The sequence below is a fragment of the Sphaeramia orbicularis genome, chromosome 20 (genome assembly GCF_902148855.1).
Source record: "Sphaeramia orbicularis chromosome 20, fSphaOr1.1, whole genome shotgun sequence".
Classification (NCBI taxonomy): Eukaryota; Metazoa; Chordata; class Actinopteri; order Kurtiformes; family Apogonidae; genus Sphaeramia; species Sphaeramia orbicularis.
Genome location: NC_043976.1, coordinates 22258561 through 22283606, shown reverse-complemented (window position 1 = coordinate 22283606; position 25046 = coordinate 22258561). Strand labels below are relative to the sequence as shown.

General features: G+C 38.8%; 2 protein-coding genes across 5 annotated transcripts; one reads left to right on the top strand and one right to left on the bottom strand.

Annotated features, from left to right (window-relative positions):
* Nucleotides 1–70: 70 nt before the first annotated feature.
* Nucleotides 71–12458, top strand: pcyt1ba (phosphate cytidylyltransferase 1B, choline a). Of its 4 annotated transcripts, none has more exons than XM_030122896.1 (9): nucleotides 757–827; nucleotides 5395–5470; nucleotides 5610–5709; nucleotides 8527–8643; nucleotides 8751–8902; nucleotides 9087–9165; nucleotides 9275–9417; nucleotides 10458–10646; nucleotides 10745–12458. In XM_030122896.1, the coding sequence occupies exons 2-9, from the start codon at nucleotides 5417–5419 to the stop codon at nucleotides 10967–10969; spliced, it is 1059 nt and encodes a 352-aa protein (XP_029978756.1). In that variant the 5' UTR covers nucleotides 757–827; nucleotides 5395–5416; the 3' UTR covers nucleotides 10970–12458. The 4 variants fall into 4 exon arrangements, with proteins under 4 accessions (XP_029978755.1, XP_029978756.1, XP_029978757.1 ...); XM_030122894.1 differs by lacking the exon at nucleotides 757–827 and adding an exon at nucleotides 4374–4917; XM_030122895.1 differs by lacking the exon at nucleotides 5395–5470 and having other exon boundaries at nucleotides 71–827.
* Nucleotides 12459–12700: 242 nt separating this feature from the next.
* pdk3a (pyruvate dehydrogenase kinase, isozyme 3a) lies at nucleotides 12701–24813 on the bottom strand. The gene is made up of 11 exons (XM_030122893.1): nucleotides 24427–24813; nucleotides 20341–20482; nucleotides 20178–20249; nucleotides 18373–18557; nucleotides 18182–18271; nucleotides 17131–17208; nucleotides 16802–16878; nucleotides 16569–16670; nucleotides 16367–16474; nucleotides 16126–16239; nucleotides 12701–15249 (listed from the first exon to the last, which is right to left on the bottom strand). The coding sequence occupies exons 1-11, from the start codon at nucleotides 24527–24529 to the stop codon at nucleotides 15100–15102; spliced, it is 1221 nt and encodes a 406-aa protein (XP_029978753.1). The 5' UTR covers nucleotides 24530–24813; the 3' UTR covers nucleotides 12701–15099.
* Nucleotides 24814–25046: the final 233 nt, after the last annotated feature.

Genomic DNA, 25046 nt, shown 5'->3' with positions numbered 1-25046 from the left:
TGTGACCACCAGGTGGCGGTGTTGTTCAACGTAGCAGCTTTGTTTACACCAGACACAACAGTAGTCCAGTACGTCTGTTTAATGAGGACTTATCAATTTAGCCAGTTTTTGTCCATTTAAAAAGGAAAAAGACGCAGTGCACGAGTATAACAAGGTAAGATGGCGTAGAATATTTACAATATTGCTGACAAGTTTATCAGGATTCTCCAAATTAGGTGTAATTGTCTAATTTTTTGTGGCTGTGAAGCTGGTTCCTATAGTGACCAGGCGGGTCTTTTGGAGGGCACAATGGGCTCCTGTCCCAGATTGGGGCCATACAGAAACTACACTGAACAATGACTACACAAAAGATGTATTGTCCTTCATCCTCAAAACCAACTTTGGCTTAAAAACTGAGCTAAATAATATAGGATCTAGACTCTAGATTAGCCTATTGTTGCCTATTTTGCAGGCACCTTATTAATAGGCTGTTGTTAAATGGTTGATTTGGCATCTACAGTTGTATATTAGCCCTGTAGTCTATCATAGTGGTCTACTGTGGGTCTGTGGAGTGGACTGTGGCCCAGCTGTCGGGTCTCATCAGTTGTGAGCAGATGATCTGTCCATTGAACACACTGGACAAACAGAAGGGCTGTGGACGCTCTGCTGCACTTGGCCGCCGTGCAGGAGAAGATACAGTAGACTATCCAGGACCGCCTTGGACTTACAAACCATCATTTAGAATTTGCGGTGTTTGATGGTGGACCATGGTGAAACATCAGCGACGCAGAGCGCATTCCTGTTACGCAGCTGTTGCGCCTTTTTGTTGCAGAAGGAGAACACAACGGGTGAGTCCACACTTCTTTCATAAAAGTGTTTTATTCAACTTTTAGAATTAAATTAATGCAGCCTACTCCATTGGGCATCGTGTTTAATTCGATATTTTATGCTTTTAGTAATTTCAGTGAACGAAAAGGGGAAAAAATGCGTTCCATTCTACAATCTTTCCACCAAATTTGTGTAAAAACTACTATTATTACATATGAAAACAATACAACACATTGGATATGAGACACTGGGAGCTGTGAAATGCAATTGCTGTCAAACAATGCCATTATTTATGGTTACTATTATATTTTAAATAGAACAAAATTTCCAGTTTGATTGTTTTCCCCTTAGCATCTGTTCCCACGCTGTCAAATCCCACCCAAAAAAGACAAATAACCATCCAAAGCCAATTTTAAAAGTGTATTTACAGTCAAAGAACAACTGGTGAGACTCGGTGCCATCTCACTGATTGTTGTTTTGGGCTGATCCACCAATCCCCACTGCCAATACTGCTGGACTGCTTTGGCTCTTTTCTGATTGGTCCTTTCCTGGATCTCTCTCCTCTTTTCCGTCGCCATGGAGAAAACTCATCATCATCATCATCATCATCAGCTCTGCCGTGGGTCTACGAGCAAACAGAGATCGTTTATGAGACAGTAATTCACTCACCACTCATAAGACTGTGATGGGCTTTGAATGCATCAGACCTTCAGATCAAAGTTTTTATTTATGGCTGATACAGCATAAATATTATTCATTATTATATAACATATAATAATGGATAGTCAGGTTGTTTTAGTTCGGCCAACTCTGTTATTATGATTTGGAAATTTTCATTAGATTTTACAATAATTTAGTCTTTAAATTTGTTTTCCACTTCCAGTTATTATATAGTAGTTTTATTATTTTTCCGGTATTTGGAAAGTTATAGTTTATAGAGGCTGAGACTGAATAGGAGGAAAGAATGTGTGGCATCAAATAGAGATGTACGTTTAAGATGAACTATCAAGATGTAAGACATTTTGTAATCGATCTGTAATGGCAGAATTTTGCTCAGTTTCTGGATGGTGGATAACTGCTGATTCTGACGTAAAATATTAGGTACAAAATAAAATCACAGGTTGTATTTTGACTTTATGGTTCGTTTGACAATCATGTCCCAGATTTATTGACTGATCGCTTTAGGTTTGATGTTCAGTGATTATTTATTTACTGATGTATTATTTCAAGCATTTAGTACTGTGATGTATGGAGTTTTTTTACATGTCTATCATTTTTTTCCAATATGCATAAATAGTTATTGTATTGTCCTTTAAAAGTCTTCTGTAGACCTCTAACATCAATATAACTTGAAAAACATTGTTTATTAAAGGTACCACACTGCTCAATTTAAGTGTTAACCCTTCCATGCATGAATTATGAGAATCTTAGTCACCTTTTTTTTTTTCCCCTGAATGTTTTTATTTCTTTTTGGGCATGAAAAAAACAATGTGATTACTTTTTGTTATGAACCTATAATTTCATGGTTACAAAAATGTCCACACAGCTGGACACCATGCGTTTAATTTTTGAAGCAAAGAAACATGCATTTACTGACAAACTGTGCAAAAACTATGAAATATTTTTTTTTTTTAAATTCTGCTAATCTGATGTTTTCTCACATTTTTAACATACTGTAATACTAGTTATTACACACTCAGATAATATGCAACAAAAAAAACTTTAAAAAAAAACAAACCCAAAACTGTTAATTACAGTCTAATAACAATTAGCAACTGATTTACACTCAAATATGTTACTGCAGATCAGGTTTATCAAGAACAGGAAAGTTACAGTAATGGTATGAATTGCAGTGTATGGGATGGTGCATAAGCGTCCGCTGTGTTGGCTGATATGGAACTAAAACAACAAAATCCATGAATGTATAAGAGAACTGCTTTGAATAGCTGTCCACTGTAGTGTCCAATATGCATGAAACGGTTAAAGCAAAGTTGATGTAACCTCATTCTAGTTTTTTTTTTTCTGAATTTATTTTTCCACAGCTAGTTCTAGTCTTAATTGACTATTATCACCCTGGTGCAATAGTAAAAATAGCAAAATGAGGTTCACAGTGTCTGTGGTGCTGAGAAATGCTTGCTGAGTGAGAGCTCTTCACTGCCTCCTCATCTCTGTAGCAAAAGCTCAGAGAGGAGGAGGAGGAGGAGGAGGAGGAGGAGGAGGAGGAGGAGAGGACAAACAGAGAGTGGAGCAGAGAGTGGGCGGGGGAACAGAGGAAGGAGAAAGAGACAGAGCGATGAGGAGAGAGGCATCGCCTCACTGATGCTGAGTCACATAATAGAAGGACCAGAATTGCATCCCATGAGTCTTTGGGAATAATGGAGGAGCTTGAACACACCTGCCCCCATCCCCGGACGGTAGGGATATTTTTGTCTGCGTGTGTGGTTTCTTATGTGTTCATGTTTAGTGTGTTGGTGACAAGGAGAGAGAGAGTGGTGGTAGTGGAGGGGGGGGGGACAAAGGGTGCCGCTTTCTTTCTCCCCCTGTTACGAAACACAAGCTCTATAGCATGAGGCTGTGGGAGATGCCCAGAATGCTGAGTGGACAGTTTGAGTGTATGTTGCCAAAAGAGTGTCCAAAGGGAAGTGAGAGGTGACAACACAGCCTGAATATCCTCCTGAGGGGACAGTGCCGCATTGAGGACAGAGATGAGAGGTGTTTGAAGCCTCCTGTATTCAGACTCTGGCCTCCTTGTTATGTCTGTAGTGTAATTCTACCATCACATACCTCTGTCCTTCTCTGCTTTCCCTCCTCACTCCAGACTCTCTCCATTTTCCTAAGAGGCAATCCTGTCTTTGCTGCCATTGTTTTTGCATCGCCCTGTGCTCGCTGTGTTTCAGTTCTGCTTTAATCCTTCTTATGCCAGATGTTCTTTGCTTGTGCCAGAGAGGGTTTTACCGAGTCTGTGCTCCTGCCCGGTCACTTTAAGCTTTACCATCTGCTCTGTACTAAAATGTTTGTACGCTACCTTTCAGTTCTTGCTATGTCCAAGGAATCACTGGTGACGAGGCTGCACCCTCAGCACATCCTGCCCCGCTGCTCTTTTGCTGCAGCTCTTCATTCATCTGATTCTTTTCTAAGCAGGAGAACATCTCGTAAAACATCTTGATCGGGACTTGATATGCAAGTAACGAATGGTAGACGCCATAAAAAGAGTCTCAAAGTGTTAAAAATTAATGCCTTCTTTCCTTTCCTGCCGGTCTCTTCTGCAGCCAGTCAAACCAGTACAGCACACTTGTACATTGACTACCATTAAAAGCCACATTTCTGCCACTATAATCACCCACTTCCAGACCTCTGAATCACAGCCCATTTAAAGTAATGAAGTGAAAAATTTAACCGCAATTCATCAGTTAACCAAACAACATGAGCATGAGCATTTTTATTCTTGTAATTGTATCTTTAATGCATATAAAAAGGGTATTTTTAACACACTGAGCTGACAAAGTTTAGTGGGAATATATATATAAAGTGGACTTGAAGGGCTTAATATTTGTCCTTCTGAGGGCTTTTGTTTGGCCCATCAGCACTTTGCGACCTTAATTTGTCGAGGTTGTATGTTCTTGTTTGGCCAAGCTGTCATTTACAATGAAACACATATTATTTAATTTACTGTCCTCAGCGAGGCAGGCTTCAGATCATCTTTTGACGTGATTTAATTTACAAAGATTTTTCACAAATCTGGTATTAAAACAGCAGATCTTTAAATAATAGATGCCCGTATGCGGTGCTTCCATTTTCATTCTCTTGCCTACATCTGCCAAACCAAAGCTGTGCATAAAACAGTGTCAAAAAAAAAAATCTGCCTTCTGCTCTAATAAAGTAAACAAATTCCCCTGTTAAATCTCTGATATTTTACACCTGAGTTATTTTCTCTCTCTCTGTGTGTGTGTTAGCGAATACGCTCTTCCAAAATGACACATTGATGTCAGCTGCCGTGTCTCATCCACAGAGACCGAATCTGTTTCCGTTTCTATATTTCGTCACTCACTCCCACAGGTTTGTGCTCGTTCACGCTCCTGATTCTCCTCGTGTTGGTGTAAATGCCATTCAGTGAATATTCCCTGCAGTCAACAGATGGCACACAAAGACAAATTTTCAGTCATACTCTCACTGCAGCACTTTAACCTTGATATCGCTTTGACAAGTACTAACAAACACCCTCCTGTCTCTATATCGCTATGTGGTATTGTTTTATTCTTTGTTTTTCTATAGCTTCATCATTCTCTTTTACAGGACTCTTACCTTACACTAAGATATTCCTGTTAAAACACACTATTGTAGCTGTTTTCTTCCTCTTAATCAAACATCTTCCTCTAACTTTCACTGTCTGGATAGAAAACAATTCCCTTGTACTTTATTTCATTTCCTGGTGGGATTTGACAGCAGATCAATGGCTCTGTTGATTGGTTCTGCCACATGTTAACACACACATATGTTGAATGCAAATGTCCACTCACACACTGGGTGATCAATAACTCTGAGTGCAGCTCTGTTTGTCTCTTTATCCATTGTCTGAATATGGAGCAGGGCAGCTGTGGTCAATATCTTAATGGAGGCTACTGTAACAGGAAAAAGAAGCATACTGCGAGCCACTGAAAGATGGGTGGGGGTGTTTTTACTGCAGGTGTCTCAGATGTTGTAAATATAAAACCCCATAAGAAACACGTCTCTGCAGCATTCTGTCCACTTCAGAAAGAAGGTGTTTAATGGATTCACTCTATTTTTCCGTCTCTTTGCTTCAGACCCTGACCGAGCCCGCCATCTTCGCCCAGGAGACCAGCTGTGATTGCCGCGCCCCCCATGAGAAGCTCACCATCGCTCAGGCCCGCAGAGGCACCCCAGGTAGACCTCCCCCTGTGCCAACTCCTTCCTGCTTTCACGCTGCTCTCCTTCACATTCATAAATTCTGCTTCTTATCCTTTATCTCACACTGCAAAAAAACAACCTTGGCTCATACAAATAGAGTCAGATCTTCACACTAAGATAGCCTTGGATTTACTTCAAATAGAACCAGAATGAATGGTTTGGGCGACTATTATGTCCTCATAGGCCATTAAACAGTTACAGATTGGATTTTAAGCGCTGTTACTAGTCTGTAAATCACTAGATGTGCAGGCCCAGAATACAGCTTTGTTTTGTTTAACCCATAAAGATCCAAACATCCACCATCTACCAAAATCATCTACTGATAGAAACTGTTTAATCCCTATTGATCCATTAATCCATGTAAGTAATTGGTGGAAAATGCAGTTTCTCATCTTTTCATGGTCATCAGATATGACCCATTTGGATGTTAAGAGGCTTCGTAGTGAATGTGGAAACACTGTCAACTTCTACCACACTGATTCACCAGTAAAACCCATGGACTTGGATCAATGACAGTGGATGGAGACAGTTGGTTTATGTTCAGTTAATGAGAGATTTCGCTGAAAAAATGACTTCTTCTTCAGTTTTCTCTATTTTTGATATAATAATCCTCAGCTTTACTCTGAGCTTTCGTTAACATCTGCATGATTAGTAAATTAAATGTAAGAAAATGCCTGATTTTCACTGAAACAAAAAGAAAAAATACGAAAGATAATACGACAATAAATGGTGATAAATCACTTAAGGGCAGTTAAACAGAGAAAAATTTATTTGGGAACTGACACAAATGTCACAGTGGGTCCTTATGGGTTAAGAATTTAAACCATGTAAGGCCTATGTTAGCCTGATTTCAGTGTCCAAACTAAAAAAAAAAAATGGATATAACAGTCATGCTTTATACAACTGGAATAAACTACCGGTAGGTCATAGATTAAAGATCTTAAAGATGTGTTTAATTAACCCTTAAAGGCCTAGAGCTATTTTTGTGGTGACTTCCAAATAAATTTTTCTTTATATCTAACCTTTCCCAAGTGATTTATCTGCATTTATTGCAGTGTTACTCTCTGCCTTTTGCATTTTTCAGTGAAAATTTGGTATTTTAATTTACTGATCATGTAGTTCATGAAATTTCAAAGTAAATTCAAAGGTTATTATATCAAAACAGAAAATATATAATTAACTGAACATTAAAACAAGTATCTACCTCCACTGTCATTTGTCCAACTCCATGGGTTTTACTGGTGAATCAATGTTGCAGATGATGATGGTGTTTCCATGTTCACTACGAAGCCTCTAAATGTCCAAATGGGTCATATCTGATGACTATTTTAATGGAATTGTTTACATGTATCAATAGAATTAGTGGTTCAACAGCTATTACATCACTGATGTCAACATCATCATTTTGAATGTCTTTATTGGAGGTGTAAACATAGTCTATGAGAGCATTTAGTATTTACTAGTGCTGTCAAATGATTAAAACTTTTAATCACATTAATCACAGGGTTGCTGTGGATTAATTTTGATTAATCATGATTCAATATCATTCATTTTTAATCTACTATATTAATCGCGTTTCATTTTGCATGAGCAAACAGACTCAAGAAAGAAGGGAATATATATGCACTTACCACGTTTGTCGCAAGCTGGGCGACGGATTAACCAAAGTACTAGCAGAATCTTCTACTAACGTATGCTTCATGTTAATGTGGTATTTTAAGTTGGAAGTACTTCGGTGAAAAGAAAACTTCTTTTCCTGCAGAGTGTGCACAATCCTTTATGTCAGTCGACTGTTCCGTCTTGAGGGTTTTTTGTCCTCGTATTTCCATCCCAGAGGGCCAACGTGCTGTTTAGTGTCTTCCATCTTTATGGGTTGGTTCTGCTGCCTGTCATTACTGGATCAACTGTCCATTTGCACATGCATGACGATAACTCTACTTGGACAAACTGGCCGAAATGCTGCCCTGCAGAAGGGTTAATTGCATTAAAATTTTTGATAAGATTAATCATGATGATGTATTAAGCCGCATTAACACGTTAATTTTGACAGCCCTAGTATTTACATTTACATTTCAAAGTTTTCATCATTTTGTTTGTACTTAGATGTGGTTAAGCTTAGCATGTCCAACCTGTCACCACAAAATATCATTTAATATTAAACTTTTCAGAAATTCAAAATATATTTGTTGAACATTACTCAGTTCTCTTCAAAGGTGACCTACTTTGCCAACTCAAGGTCCATCATGTGGTCATTAAATGCTGACTTAAGCCACAACTGTCCACCCTGTCACTTATTTTTACATGTCTTGGTCAGTGACAGGGTGGACATATGTATTTAATATGTTGTGGTCTGCTTGTACTTTGCTTGCAAAAAATTTATTAAAAATGTTGGAGCTTGACCAACATGCATTTCTAACAGCCTACAGTCTACTTAACACAATGAACACAGTTAAGTGGAAAATCTCAAGGTTTTTTTTTTACATTTTGAAGTCTGAAAGGCACCTTATAGTGATATTGACCCTTCTACTACAATCGATTTAAAATTTTCATAGTTTGAGCACATTATTTTTATTTTCCGCTGTATTTTCTTCTTTTTATTGCCTTTGTTTGAAATTTTGTTACATAAATAGGCTTGCTTTGCCTTAGTTGATGTTATTTGCTGTACTTTTTACTGCTGTTCCACTTCATCTGCTATTCCTAATCCTGCATGTATAGCTAATACTTGTATACTTTCGTTTAGAACCACTTACTAATGCTGGTTATTTATGTCTTGATTGTTGTGTGTCACTGCAGTTGACCGACCAGTCAGAGTCTATGCAGATGGCATCTTTGACCTGTTCCACTCCGGCCACGCTCGCGCTCTCATGCAGGCCAAGAACCTGTTCCCCAACACCTACCTCATAGTGGGAGGTAGGACAGACTGACTGAAATGAAATATCAGACCTAAAAGTAATTCTCCCATTTGCTTATTGTGCTTTTCTGTTTTGTTTGTGTGTTTACGTTTGTTCCTGTACCAGTGTGCAGTGATGAACTGACCCATAAATACAAGGGATTTACAGTCATGACAGAGATTGAGCGTTACGAAGCGCTGAGACACTGCCGCTATGTCGATGAAGTTTTAAGAGACGCACCGTGGACTCTCACACCCGACTTCCTTGAAAAACACAAGGTATGTGTGTAGAAACTGTGCATGAAGTATCCAAGATGCTTAAAGCATGTCTGGAGTAGTTGTCTGTCTGTGGCCAAACCCTTGTCCTGTATTACTGTGAGCGTCGCACGTCCCTTAACTTATGTGTGTCAACCAGTTGTGCTGTTTTCTGCCATACAGTACGTGTCCTTTGGTTGTTTCTCAGATCGATTTTGTGGCTCATGATGATATCCCATACTCCTCAGCAGGAACTGAGGATGTGTATAAACACATCAAGGAGGCAGGTCAGTTTATGATGCCACAGGAGATGAGTCCATAACATCCCTTTGCATTTCTTATTTTCCAAACAATGTTCTTAAAGTATGTGTGTTATTGTGTTTGTGTATGTACCAGGAATGTTCGTTCCAACACAACGAACAGAGGGGATCTCAACCTCTGACATAATTACCAGAATTGTCCGAGACTATGATGTTTACGCCCGACGCAACCTCCAGCGTGGCTACACGGCCAAGGAGCTCAACGTCAGCTACATCAACGTAAGAGCCTGAACGTTGCTATGTTACATCAACCCCTTATAGGGCATTCACTGAAATACTCTGAAATCCAAAATTTCAACCTTAGTGTGTTATTGGATGTCATCTACCTCCTTGTTAGTTGCCATGACAAGTCTCCCTCCTCTTGTCATAAAACATCTGTGCAGCACTTGCCCATGCAGTAAAACAACTGTTGTAAGGTCATATTCATTATTTCCAGCTTAAAAATGTCTAGAAAATCTCTCTGAATCACTGTATAGTTTTATAAAAAAAACAACATGCTTCTTGACCTCACTGAGGCACAGGATTGGCCCCACATTTAATGCTTGCGGAAATTACCAAAAATAGTCACTTGCCTGATAAAGGGTTAATGTTGTAATGACTTGACTTGACTTAGTCCTCTTCACCCGAGGCCTGGAGCCTAGGACCTCAGTGAAGTGTCTCCACTGCTTCCCTTCACGAGCGGTTCGCTTCGCCTCCTGCCACGAGGTGCTGGCTCTGTTTGTCCTTGTTGACTCCCCTCCTCCATGACAGACGGGGTCTTCCTCTCCTTTGCTTTCCTTGAGGGTTCCACTCAAGAGTAGTCCTTGTGATGGATTCTGGAGGTTTCCTTAGGGTGTGTCTCATCCAGCGCCTTTTTCTTCTCCTGATGGCGATTTCCATCATTTCCTTTCCTGTTCTCTCCAGCAGGTCCCGGTTACTGACCTTCCTAATCACCACATTCTGAGGAGATAGCGGAGTCTTGCATTGACTAAGACTTGGAGTTTCTTAATGTTGTGTTGTGTCAGGTCCCATGTTTCACAGCCGTATAGCAAGATCGATTTCTTGTTGGACTCAAAGATGCAGTTTGGTTTTCAGGGAGTTGGTCATGTTGTAATGCAGACATTAAATTATAGTTTGCAATCAGATTCTTTAAGTTCTGCCACACTATTGATCCAATACTACAAAATATTAGGGAAAACACTTGCAGTATTCCTTTCTTAAGTCATTCTAAAACATCCTGTAATGTAACACACTATATTTCTTGTGATTTGATTCCTCAGGAGAAGAAGTACAGGCTACAGAACCAAGTGGACCGTATGAAGGAGAAGGTGCGCACTGTGGAGGAGAAGAGTAAACATTTTGTTTACCGTGTGGAGGAGAAGAGTCACGACCTCATTCAGAAGTGGGAAGAGAAATCCAGGGAATTCATTGGCAACTTCTTAGAGCTTTTTGGACCAGATGGGACCTGGGTAAGTAACTCTATTAACTGGAAAAAGTGTTGTTATCATGGTAGGTTTTATATGATGCCAGCCTTCAGTGTTTCTCCTCCTCTCTCCGTCCTGCACAGAAACAGGTGTTTCAGGAGCGCAGTGGACGAATGCTGTCTTACGCTCTGTCCCCCAGAGAGTCCCCCTGCAACAGTCCACCCCGTGAACTGTCCCCCCTGCGCTCCCCGTCTCCCCCGTCCCCGCCCACTCGCTGGCATAATGCACGGCCCTCGCCGCCGACTTCCCCCAAAGGAGCGTCTGCCTCCATAAGTAGCATGAGCGAAGGTGACGAAGATGAGAAGTAGATGAACTGTGGACTGCAGATACACAAACTCACAGATCGCTCACGGCGCACTGCCTCAGAGGCGGTCAAAAGATGTGCGCAAACACACACACATATTCCTGCAAACACAGGCTCAATACTGAAACGTTACCCTCAAGGATGTTGCAAATATGCAAGGCAGACGATGATCGTGGGAAATGTAGTTCTGTCCTGCTGAGCAAGGAAACCAGTGTGGTTTTCTGTGGTGTGGACAACAAAGCAGACAGGAGGAAAAGGACAGGAGGGAATGAAGGCTCCTCTTCTGCAGCGTCAGTATCCTTTAATGCAGAAAGAGTTGCTTGCAGCATCTTTTGAGAGGATTTGCTTCGGACAGTCCAGTGCTGAGGGAGACTCCTCATACATCACCTCACTGTTTTTGTCCTGTTCTGTTCAGTTTAGCATTTTCTTTTTAGAATGTCAACACTTTCTTGTATCATGATCAGTAGATATACATTGGCACAAATGTATAGTATCTGACATTCAGCAGTTTAGCTTCACTGATCACGTGAACAAACAGGAACAAGAGTAAGAACTTACTTACCCAATTAAATAGCAGAGATGAAGATGCTTTCAGCAGCATCTGAGCACTTCAACACATAACCAGTACTAGTGTGCACCATCTTAGACTGTGACTTCAGTGATCCACAATCTTCTTACTCACGTTCCCACGTAGCTTGAGTGCTCATTTTAAAGTTACATCCAAACAAGAGATTCATGTAAAATTCCTTGCAGCAATAATGATTCTACAATATTCCCCAAATGAAGAAAAATGAGAACAAGTCAACTACCTAGAGTACTTGTGCAGTTATAAAATATAAGCCTAGCACATAAAAAAAGCTTGAAATTGCATCTAATTTGTTTGATGCCTGTTAGATTGTCCCAAAACTTGACAAAAATGAGAATAAACAGCCTTCTTCTAATAGCTTCTTGAATGTATAGTCTGAGTCAGCGTCTAGAGAGTAAAGATAATGAATTATACGTGTTTTATTTGAAGCCACACGAGCAAGACCCTCCTTTTCTAGACATTTTGTAGGCCTCACTGTAACCTATTCATAGAAACATGTTTGCGTTCTCGTTCTAAAAAGCCATGCATTTTGACAGTTTCGATGTTTACGAATTTTTTTCTCCACAAACCTGGCAAAACCTGGAGATGCAGCTCTTCTCCAGGAATCTGATGATACTTGAAATAAATAATACAATAACTGAAGCGCTCCAGGAGAACCATCAGGTCTGTAACAGCCGGGACGTCACTCTGTGGTTTTTTTTTTGTTTTTTTTTTACCCATATCAGGCCATATAACACCTTCCTCTTCCACTCCAATCACAATACAAAACCCTAATGCAATGTAGAAACCTCAACGCACTTATATGTTAATCTGCACTATATGTAAACTTTGGGAATGTGTGTCTTTTTTATTTTTTCAATTTTAATGGTAATGGCTTGATATGTAAATAAAAAAATGTATAACTGAATGTGAATTAATGTACATTTCACCTTTTTTTCTATTTAAAATGCAAAAAAAAAAATCCTCAAAGACGGATCACACACAACAGCATTTTTCTTTATTGTCCAGTATGACAATAATATTATGTTGATCTCATGCTGAATCACATTATCAGAGTGCTGTGTCACTCTGTTGGTGTATGATGATGTTGCATATCTTTGCATGACTGCCACCTCAGTGAGGGGTTCATGCAAATAGGGACATTATTTTTATCTGGAGGTGCAGTAGAATGGAAACAGCGACCACTGCACACAAGCTGCATATACAGCTTACAAATTATTTCTACTTATATACACAATATTTTCTAAAATACAGTAGGTCTAACATATACTGTCTTATACAGTAATGGTTGACAACAGCTCAAGGTGAAACAACCTCTGCCTCTAAATCACAAAAATAGTTACTTAACCTTCAACAAAGATGTAGATTTTCATAATACAGTCCTTCTTAAAAGTGATTAGAACTGGAATTCAGGAAAACCACATATTAGTGGTGGTCAGTGGCGGCCTTTGAATGACACTCGTATCTTTTTCTTGTGCTGTTTAGACAGCGATGAGAACCACTCCATGTGAAGTGATCTGGCAGGTTTCAAAGGCAATTGGCAGTGGTAAAATCTTACAGTGCAGCTGAGAAATGAGGGAGCTACAGGATCAGGAGGCTTTCCATACTGAAGCATCTCTCAAAATTCTTCATCTAGATTCATTTTATTTCACATCAGGAGCTAAAGGAGATGAGAAGAAGAGGTCATTTCAGATTATTGCGTCATCTTTCTTATCTACCATGGAATAAGGCTCTAACCTGCTCATTTCTCATAGTAGTTACTCCTCACCTCTACTAAACTATATAGGCTACACAGCCCCCACTTGGGACGTTATCTGATCAGAAATTGTCTAAAATATTAATAGAGGGCAACTGTTGCAAATGTTATATCGAGGGAAAGTGTGTACACAGTGCTTTTAAAGTGCAATAAAAGTTTCTAAACATGATACAACTTGATGGTTGTATACTATGTCTTGGTAGCCAGAAATGTTTTATTGGCTGTACACTCTCCTCCTTTACCACACATTTCCCTCTACTCAGTCCAAACACGAAACTTTCTGTGTTGACTGTCAGTTAAATAAGAATGAAGTGGACACACTTTCAAAAGATAATAAAAAGTATTCCTATAAAAAATACAACAGTGCATAATGTTGAGTAATTAGTTCCTTGATGGCATCTTTGTTCCTTTGTAATATATAGTAACTCTTTCCAGCTATCAGTTCTTATGTTAAAGAGACAATGTAAAAAAAGAACAGAGTGCAAGCACATCGGGCACAAAAGCTTTGTTCAAACTCATCCAGAAAACTGGAAAGATTAGTAACACAAGTGTGACACAAGGCGGACTACACACAGTGTTGGTAGGATACAGTTCAAGCTGGGACAATGTTTCCACCACAGCAGGTGAAATGTAAACTGGGGACAGAATAATGTGAGCCCAGTTTCAGAGTGCTTGTGTGACAACAAGCATATTTTATGTTTTATGCAACATGTCCATGCCTCCATTTGAGGTTTTAGACAACACATCATGCTGGTGTGGAAGAAGCTACATGACAGACACTGCTGGCGTGGTGACATTTCAGACGCATCTGAAAGACGCACCTTTGGTCCTTTAGTATTTGCTGATTCACACTGAAGAGCTCGGTTAATAAGTGAGTTGAGTTGTAGCTTGTGAGCAGAAAAGATGATCAAGTGATTAGTTAGTATCACTGAAAGTATAGTAGAAGATAAATAAAGCTGTCATTTTTAACATTCTCCCTTTAAATGAACTTAATTTAAATATGTTGCACATTTTAATAAGTAAGGCTTTCTGTTGAACATTAAATTAAAAAAAATAAATCTTTCAAAATAAGCTGCACTACTTCTTATTTTTCCCCATCAGAGAGATCATTTAGATGTCAGCACGCCAGGCAATTCTGCCTTCTCTATTCCCGAGCGCTGAACGGAGTGAAACCAAAACAAGTCTTTACTATGCTAACGACACACTGGCCTAATTGTGCGTTGAGTTAAGTGTCTCCCAAAGGAAGGAAATGAAACCTCCAATGCCTCCAATTTGCTCGGAAAGTCAACCCCCAGACTCCGCTTGTGTTTGAAAGAGAGAAAGAGAACTAAACCCTTCAGCGATGAGGAGAAAGACACTCAATCAGCAGTGCCTGGTTTATCTAGTCACAGGGAGTGGGGGGGCTTAGTCGGTGAGAGGTAACAGTGACGTGGTGAATTTAGCCTGAAGCCGCGGCCTGATAGAGGAGACGACTGAGACTCCATTGTTATGAATCAACAGGGTTGGACAGTGGGCTTTTATGAATTAAAGGAGGTTCATTTTAAAAATCCATCTTGGGGAAACCAGAGGTAATGCCACAACACTGAAAGCTAGGCTGTTGATGGTCGTTGCCGTTGGGTACAGGACGAGTCAAGGTCACTCATCCTGTGCAAAGCTTTACCCACATGCGTAAAAACCAGTCTGATCCTAAACTACACATTTACCCAAGGGCAACAGTTCATCATACACGCTCTAGGCAGAGTGCAGCCGTTTACATTCCCAGAGGAGGGCTAGACTAGCAGGCCAGGCAGAGTTATCTGTTGGCTTTGTATTTGGACTTGCTGGCATCACGTGGCTCTTTGCTGGGGTTGCTCCAGTCGTCTGCCTCTGGGCTCGTCTTGTAATGCCGCCACGCTGATTTGTTGAAGACGGGCAGGCGTTCGAAGGACTCACTGGACAGGGCCTGTAATGTAAGGAGCAAAGCACATGAGAACACAGTCTACCATTCAGTCATCTTCACAGGAATAGTGTAACATGTTTTAATCTGCTTTCATGCTGAGGTGAATCAGGCCAAAGTACATTTAGGAGCATCTGTAATGACTCTACAAGACAAAAATTAAACCCCAGCAGGCTGTCTCATTCTTAAAATAGGCAAAATAATCTTCTGTCCCTTTGCTGGGATATTACGCAAACTGTCATCTTAACTCCTTACTGTTTTATCTCATCATGTCATTTCATGATATCTTTAGTCTTTCAAGGAAATTACTTTAAAAACACATCATTGTCAATTGACCACTGACTTGTTTCTTTGAACTGTCTACCAACACTACATGTCTATGGAAATTACAAGTTTGTACATTTGTCTGCTAAATTTTGCTTAATTATGAATATGCTGGTGATACTTTTTTTTAATTTTTTGACTTCAGTATGTCCTAAACAATGAATTAATTCCAAAGTATCTGTGGATCATGCATGAATTAAAGACATGATGTCTACGGACACTACTCCATATTCTGGAAAGAGATGAATTGATCACATCAACCCATATTTTGATTTAGAAGCTATAAAATATCCAAATATTTCGTGTTATTTTCTGTGGCGACCTGTTAGACCAACACAGATTAACGTTAATCTTAATATTTCTCCAGAAGAGATTGTAGTAAAATGATTCACTTTGTTAGTGTGACATACATATTTCAATGAAGGCAAACAGCCTGCCTGATTGTGAATAGAGGTCAATCTAGATGTTACAAACTGTTATGTAAAATTTAACCTTTGACCCCTGCACGATTTGTAGTTCAGACACCTAAAATGCATTACATCATGCAGCACATTTTACCTTCAGATATATAACAGCATCTGTACCCACTCCCTCCATGGAGTACAGTTTCAGATCGCCCTGGAAGTATCGGGCATAGAGCCTAGAAATGGGCAGCCCATAGCCAAAACCAGCCTGAACGAAGGGAGGGAGACAGAATTTAATCTCCTAAATGTCATGACTTCTATTTACTACAAATGCAATCGAATGAAAACAACATGGGTTTATTGAGTTATTGGGTTTCATATGTATGTGTGTGTACCAGAGGGACGGCTCCTGGCTCCAAGCTTGGTGTGGGGGCTGTGGAGTACATGTAATTAAACAGACGGTCTATCTTCCTCAGAGGAACTCCCCCTCCTCGGTCACTGATCTGGTGGGAAAGGGGATGCATATCAGATTCTGATTTGTAGCCAAATTTTCTACAAAAATACTTTTGTAGGAATGCAAATGTGTGATAGATGTACCTTTATGGACAGATCCTCTTTACCCAGAGTCACTTTTGCCTTCACTGGTGGTAATCCCTCTTTGCTGTGTTCATGAAGCTCCACAGTGGCTCTCATTGAATTCTGCAAACATCCACAGACTTAATTAACGCAACCCTGCATGAGTCCTTAGAGAATTACTGTCACATTACAGTATATCCAATCCATTTTGAGAGTGCTGGACTCATCACTGGCCATGATGCTACAATGCTCACCTTGAAAAGCTCAAACAGCATGTGGAACAGATGAGAGGGCACATATACCACTTGGATGGGCTTCTTGGGAGCCTTCACTGGAAACACAAGAAAGGGCCGGGTGTAAGACACTGCCCAACATAACCACAGACACACACACACATAGCTGGTTCTTTTGAAGTTAATGAGATGATGAACATTGTAATCACTGCAGTGCTAAATTTGCATGCTGCGCCCACAAAGTACCAGAATGGACCGTTTGACTGCAGCTTCGAAAGGGATTAAAGGGAGAAACATACGAACACATAATGGATGAATGGATTGAAAAAACAAAACGGAACATTTTTTACTGTTAAACTCCTCAATCTTCAGTTCAGGAGCAGCCAAGTAGTACTTCTCGCAGAGCATCTTAGCGGTGTCATAGGCATCTGTTGGTAGAATCACAGTCGACATGAGTCAGGGCAGAAGAAGCTGAATAATAAGTTGTTTACATCTGGATTCCTGCTGTACGTCACTGGTGTTGTTTCTATTCCCTGCCAGGTCACTGCAAGTGCAGCTTTGAATCCTTAAACACTGATTGCAGACTTTCTGCTACACTATATGACCTTGATGAATGGTTTGGTTTATTTTGACACTGCTGAGAGACTGTGAGGTATAAACTACGGTTAAGTATTTCCCAAAAGAATGGAGCAAATATTTGCAGCAAAGGAAAGGGAATGGAAAAGGATTTTCTTTGCAGGAAAAATCAATCTACAGATAAAGAAATATTCCTCGCAGATAAAAGTGCACACACTGGCTACAGCTCAGAACACAACTGTACCTCAACGAAGTGAAAGTATTTTGCAAGAGCTCAGATACTCAGCTAAGGTCAGAAGTTTATACACATATTGGGTAAATTATCCAATAAATACCCTCTGTTTCTCCATTTAAATTAATACAGACAGAATTGTTCATTTCAGCTGTCATTTATCAAATACTCAGAGTAAAAAGTTTGTCTGCGAGTTCACTGCATCTTTAAATAGGCTGGAAACTTCTTAAGTAAATTCAGGTTCTCTAATAGAGGTCATACTTGTGTTTTATGGCCTCCGTTTACAACCAAAATCTGCCACAATTCCTGCAAGATTTGTGCAAAACGACCCCAAGCATTTGATTCAACACAGATTTTACAAACAATGCTATCATACAGGAACATGCATGTAATTAACTTTTGATCATCTGAGAATGTGGTTATTAAATTAATAAAAAATAAAGGAGTAGAGTTATAAGAACAAACAAAGAGAATACACATTACATACAATTTCTAGTTTTAATGCATTCATCCAAGGTTTATATAAACTTAAACTGTAAACTGTAATGATTCCAATAAAGGATGACCTTCAATTCTGTTTTTTTTTAACTCACCACTGACAACTTCTGCCACACTACAGGTGGGATCAATGCTGCCTATGTGTTTTGGAAGGGCAGGGTTGGTGTCATTACCAAACAGGAGAGCTGAAATCAAAGTTAAGTTAAAGTTCGATTAAAAAACACAAACATTAATGACAGTAAACAAATTATGCTTTTTTTCAAAATGCAGCAGGTTTGAGACTCACTGTGCTGGTTGATGAGCATTCGGAAGGAGATCCGGTTGGTGTAGAAGCGGTCGAGGAAATACTGGATGTTGGTGCTGATGAAAGGGTCAAAACCAAACTTTTCCTTGTACTCAATGACTCCCTGAGCCATGGTCGGAACCACGTCATTGTGACGATTACGGATCTCAATCAACAGCTCCAAGAAACTGGAATGAAAAATCATCAGTGGTGGGGCAAATGGATTAGTTTCTTTAAATACAATTAATGTGTGGTTTGTCTCATAGTCCTGTGAAATTCTATATAAACTGCTGCTCTGAAAATTTTATTAATTAGGTAACTTGATTGCCATTTCACAACTGTAACCTAAATTCTCATTACTATTAGATTGCGACTATTATCTGTTGCCGATTCTTGTTTGTTATGTTCTGTATGACAAAGAGATGAATAACTAATAAAACCTAAGTGTCACAGAAGGAACCACCCAAAATGGACCTCTTCATTTCAATTGTAGAAAACATTAGACTGATGGAACACATGACTTTCACCCTGCGGCTCCAGGAGAAGCTGGGAAAAAGGCGCTGGAGAAAATGGACAGTCTTTACAAATGGTGACAGTACTAATTAAAAATGGCTGATGTTGTATGCATGTTTTTGTTATAATTGTCATCTCAGACCTTGCTTTCTTGTTCTTGTTTTGTAAAATTAAAATGCTTACAAATAAAAAGTGTATAAAAAAAAAAACTAAAAAAACTAAGCGTCAAAAAATAAAGAAATATCATCAGTAGTATTTATCACTAAATCCCACTGCACATGTACATCTAACAAATAATAGAACAAAAATTAAAACCAAGAGCTGAAACATCATTGAACATTCTACCTTATGTGTAATTACCTCTTCTAATCTTTATGTCCCCGTTTGCACACATGTAACACACTTATTACGGATACATACAAGTTTAGTTTCACTGTTCTTGCATTTCCACTGAACTGAACAATTCTTGGATGTGTATGCTAAACAAAAGGGCTTATCTGAATTCCCATCACTGTGTGTGGCTGCTTATCACACAGGTATTGTTATAGTATAAATACTACGCATCATTACTTGTATAATAGTACAGATCTATGTGTACTGTGGAAATCAGCCCCATTGGAAGGAGATGTCAATACACGAAGAAAACAGCTTGGTACTTGATAAATGTGTACTTATTACACATATATAGGGTGGGGAAGCAAAATTTACAATATTTTGAGGCAGGGATTGAAAGACAGTGTACGACCAATTAGTTTATTGAAAGTCATGAGAATTTATTTGCCACAAGAAAATTGACATAATAGAAAATGTTTTTATTCTATGTATCCTCCTTCTTTCTCAATAACTGCCTTCACATGCTTCCTGAAACTTGCGCAAGTGTTCCTCAAATATTTGGGTGACAACTTCTCCCATTCTTCTTTAACAGTATCTTCCAGACTTTCTCGTAATAGTTTTGGTCATAGTCATTCTCTTCTTTACAGTAAAAACAGTCTTTATGGACACTCCAACTATTTTTGAAATCTCCTTTGGTGTGACGAGTGCATTCAGCAAATCACACACTCTTTGATGTTTGCTTTCCTGATTGCTCATATAGGCAAAAGTTTCTGAAAAGGTATGGATAATAGTGTTAGGTATGATTATGACATCAATATATGTTTGGTTTCAAAACAACTGACGTTGTGCCTGCTGAGAAAAAACAACTAAATGTTCATTGTAAATTTTGCTTCCCCACCCTGTATAGAGTCTGCATGTAGGAACTGTTAATAGGAATAAAGGTTATGGATTGTATCACTCACTCATTGAGGACCTGAGGGTCCTCTGGCTTTCTGTTCTCGTAATCCAGCAGCTCCACAAAGCTCTGCATGTACCTAATAAAGTAAAGAGACAACACATACCACCCCTGTAAACTACTATAAACCTTATCATAGTGTGAGTGTTTTTCTGGAGGAAGCGTCTCACCATTTCTGTACCAGTCTGACTGAGGGTTGGCTGAGCAGGTTGTCCGGCAGCAGGTTGACCTCTCTCATGGTGTTGGCCAATCGTACAGGCAGCTCCTTACGCAGGAACATGTATGATGTTTTCTCACACGCATTGTCCCTCCCTAAAAAAACACATTGATTAAAGCAACATTACTGAAAGGGACACTATTCATCTGGAGCTTCTCATATGTTTTCCTTTGGGAGTGTTTGTCTTTATAGGTTTGAAAGGAGGAACTAAACAAGTTCATCTTTTATCACATAACAACCAGCATCTCGAACATGTGACATTCTTTCAAGACCAATAGAACAATGGCAACACTTCAAGACATCAAGCTAAAAAAGAACAGTTTTTCTTCATTCCTTGAAGGTTTTGGTTTACCGGAGCAGCAGAGAAGGTGAATATACTGCAGTTAAACCCATATCACGGAACTGGAAACATTTAATATGATACCTAAACCTTTGCTATTTGGCTAGAAGTGCATTCACTGTGTGCTAATATTAGCATGAACCGTTTAGGCAGAAGGAAAAAATAAATCTTGTTGACCAGAAAAGATGTGGAGTCATGGAAAGGTTAGGTGGATTTATGTTTTAGATCAAAGCAGGCTAAACACAAATATCACAGCATAATAACCTTCAATGGCTCTTTGCAAAATGACCATTTGGAATATATCTCTGCTTGTTTGTGACCTTCATCCTGTGAATATATTTAACATAAAAATTCTGACAACAAGAATAAACTACTGTAAGAAACAACCATCATCGCACAATGGAGTCATTTCCCTCATGTGATTTAAGCCAACGGAAAAAAAACAACAACCCAATAACACTATTTTATTAAACATATTTTTTAATGTTAATTTACACATTATGTAAAATAAATATTTACATTACATTTACTTTAGTACAAATTGCAGCTTTTTAATTGCAATCCACAAAGGGCTTAAAAGTGCATTTACAAGCCTCTGATTCTAGTAAAATTTAAATCAGTTATTAATTAATATTAACATTAACATAACAGTAACTTCAACATTTGCATTTTATTTAAAGTTTGTAAATAATTAATAGACTATCTGTTATTTTCTGTGATGATTTAATGTATCAGTACTTCATATTCTGTTCTTTCATAGTCTGAATATGAATTGTTTGTAGGTTGTTTTTTAGCAATTAGATATTCTTATTCGTGTGTTGCTTGGTGTTGAGAAACTTAATTTAGTCCAAGATAAAATACTCTATTAAATTTGTAAAAAAATTTCTTTGGCCAAATTGTTGCCTCACATTTCCACCCAAGACCTGATGCCACGTAATAACTTTTTACAACTTTGTTACAATAATCCAACAATAATTTATGGTGAAACAAAGCAGGAACATGTTGTCATTGAATCAAACCCACCCCAGTCATTTAAATTAAATAGTTTTAATTGCATCTTTCAGTGCAATAGTATTAATCTCAGTATGACTCCCAGTTAAAATAAAGATTGAACAAATACAAATGAAATCCAGATTTTTTTTAGTTTGTGCATAATGTTCAATGAACGGTGGTACAACTGTGAATGCCACACACTACATGTTGTTATGCACATGAATTTAGTTCATGCTATCTGTGCTCAGAGCATTTGGCATGTAATGGGAGGAGCAACATGAACTCAGTAAATAGTTCTCTCCATTTAAACTGCGCAGTTGTGTAAATGGGAGTTTTAGACTCATAGACCCGAATACTGTGCTCTTTTTAAAAAGTGCTAATTAAAACGGAAATAGACAATAATGGGATGAAGTAATGGGGCACAATTGAGTAACAGATGACACAGTTATTTATAACGTGGAGTGATAGACAAAACACATGTTCTGGGGTCTCAACAGTTTAACTTAACCCTTATGTTGTTAGCACCACGTGTGAATAGCCCACATTCTTGAGTGGGCACATGTGCATTCAAGCATATGTACCTTATTAACCATAACTAACTGAGCACTCTACAAATTAGGTACTGATACTGGTACTGAGTACACTTTCAGGCTCTCCCTGTTGTTTTTTCCCCATAAGAACAACAGTGAGGTGTCAGCAAATCAAACAACAATAAGAAAGATTTGAAGTTAGTGTTTCAGGAAACCTGCCATTGAAACTACACAGCCCTGTGTGTGATTTCATAAAAAACAAAGGGGAAGTTAAATGTGCTGTCTGCTATCTCAAGAGATATTAAAGACAATGATGAGACAGAATTAAAGAGAGCGTCCCATCATCTCAGCTCAAAGGGAAAGCTTCCCAATGACTCAGCACTTTAGAGGGAAAGCTGGGGCTCCTAATTTGTAAAACAAGGCAGTGGAACTTCTCAGGACTGACTCAGTGCTGGAATGGCACGCTCTAGTAATTTAGCAGGGGAGAAAAATGCAGCTGCGATTATGATCCATGCCTGATGTCTCATTTGTTCCCCTTTGCAACATATTTTCAATATTCTTGCCCCAATCCTGTTTTTCCATCAGTGCTGACAAGATTAGGGCTTTCTTCGTGAAAACAAGCACTGCCTGCACACTCAGTCCACAGCAGTATAAGTTACATAACAGACATGACTGAGTGTTTAATCAGAGATGGATTAAGAAAAGCCTTGAGTCCAGCAACCAACACGCAATTAACAACTGGCATCTTTCATTCTCTGTCTCATGTCGGAGTGTAGCTCAATTACACTCAGAGATCAAGACAGAAAAACGCAGACGAAATTTGACCCGCTATAAAAACTGACTCTTGCGCTTACCTCAGAGGATGAGTAAAACTGATTGAGCAATATATATATAAAAAAAAGGGGCAAAAAAGGTACCTGATGTTCTATCCGCCACTGCCTACGTGCTGTTGTGTCACTCTGCGAGACAGTACCTGTAGACTGTCTGTCTCATGTTCACATAGCAAACAAAAGAGGTGGAAAAATACTCCAATCCTTTAAGTGTAATTAACAGTACAAATACTTCATTACTAGTTATCTTCATTTTCTTAAGTAAAACTACACAAGTGTTATTACGCAGAATGGTCCTTTAAAAATGTTATTATTGATCTGTTTTTTACACTAACAAACACATGTAAATAGTGTGGTTTACTTTCTACATTTGCAGACAATTTTAGACACTAATAGGATAGATAGATAGATAGATAGATAGATAGATAGATAGATAGATAGATAGATAGATAGATAGATAGATAGATAGATAGATAGATCTGCATCACATCATAATCATGTCATATGGTAAAAGACCAAATACCCCTAAGTACAAATTAAACGCAGCAGAGTAAAAAAAACAGTGCAATTTCTAATTATAAGTGGAAGACAGGGTAGAAGTATAAGGTAGCATAAAATGGAAATGCATAAGTACAAGTAATTCTGAAGCAAATGCAAGTTTTTGTTTTTCCCTGGGTTTCTGGAGTGCTGAAGATGCAATTTTAGGGTTAAAATTTTAAGTTATCTGACTAAAAATTTTGCACTCATTTTTACTTTTTTTTTTTTGACCCAGTACACACCAAAGAGTTAAACAAATGAATGAAGAAAGACATGAAGATTCTTAAATATAAATGTATATACTTGCACATACTTTGGATAAGATGTGTCTGTACAACAAGTGGAAAAGCTACTTAGCCTAATAAACAACTAGAAGCTTAAAACAGAAGTGCACTGGAGACCACCTGCTGGTTTTACATTAACATGGCTTAGGTGCTGCACAAAATAACAAAAGTTAAGTAAAGAGGAAATATTCTTGGTTACATTGCATCAATGGGAAAACAAATTTACAACACTAAACTGTCCTGCAGATCCACCACCATGACGCTGCTTGCTCTGTCATGACTGGGTTACTAAAAGTAAACAGCAAATTTACCAGCACATGACCTAATCATAACAAAGTATGATGTTTCACGGAGGCTTGTACCGGACTTACTCTATTAATAACAAACTAGAGCAGGCCTGACACCGAATCTGTTGAAACGCTGAACATTAGAAATATAGAGGCCCTTGAACGTCTCCTGTATTCAGTCATATCAGAGAAGGGACAGAACTGCAGGAGATAACAGCCTCTTTCTTGCATTACTTACCAAAATCCAAAAACTGCTTAATGGAGAGCGGAGACGGTGAAAATCTGGAATAATACTCGATTTTCGGGTTCGTGTTTTTCAGGAGCGACAGGAAGATCCTCATTTTGAAAGTTTAATTATACCTGGATGTGACCGTTAGAATGAAAGTCAAATAAAAAATGACCATTTTATCCGGTAACGCTCACTGTCCCACCGGTGGTCCTGTTGTCACCCCGGTGTCTACATTTGTCCCAGGCCGGGAACCTCCAGTGAGCACGAAATGACGTGACAAATAAATGTCCATAAGGTTACATGATAGGATATAATGCCACAATACGCTCTGCAGTGAGCTTCCTGGATCCACTGTGTTTGACGTTCAATTTAGCTGCTCGACAAAGCTAGCTAAGTGTTTCTGAAACATTATGCAACTTCCGCTAAAGATTTACAAAACAAAAGCATAATGTTTACGCGCATAATATAGCATTGATTAATACCTTCGTTATTAAAATATTTTACCATATTATATTGCTTTGGCTTTACTTATTATGGTATATCTACTTGCTACAACTGTAAACAATGCGTTTCTTCATTCATATATTTTCAAAGCCAATCTCGTCTCACATTATAAGGAAAATGTACAT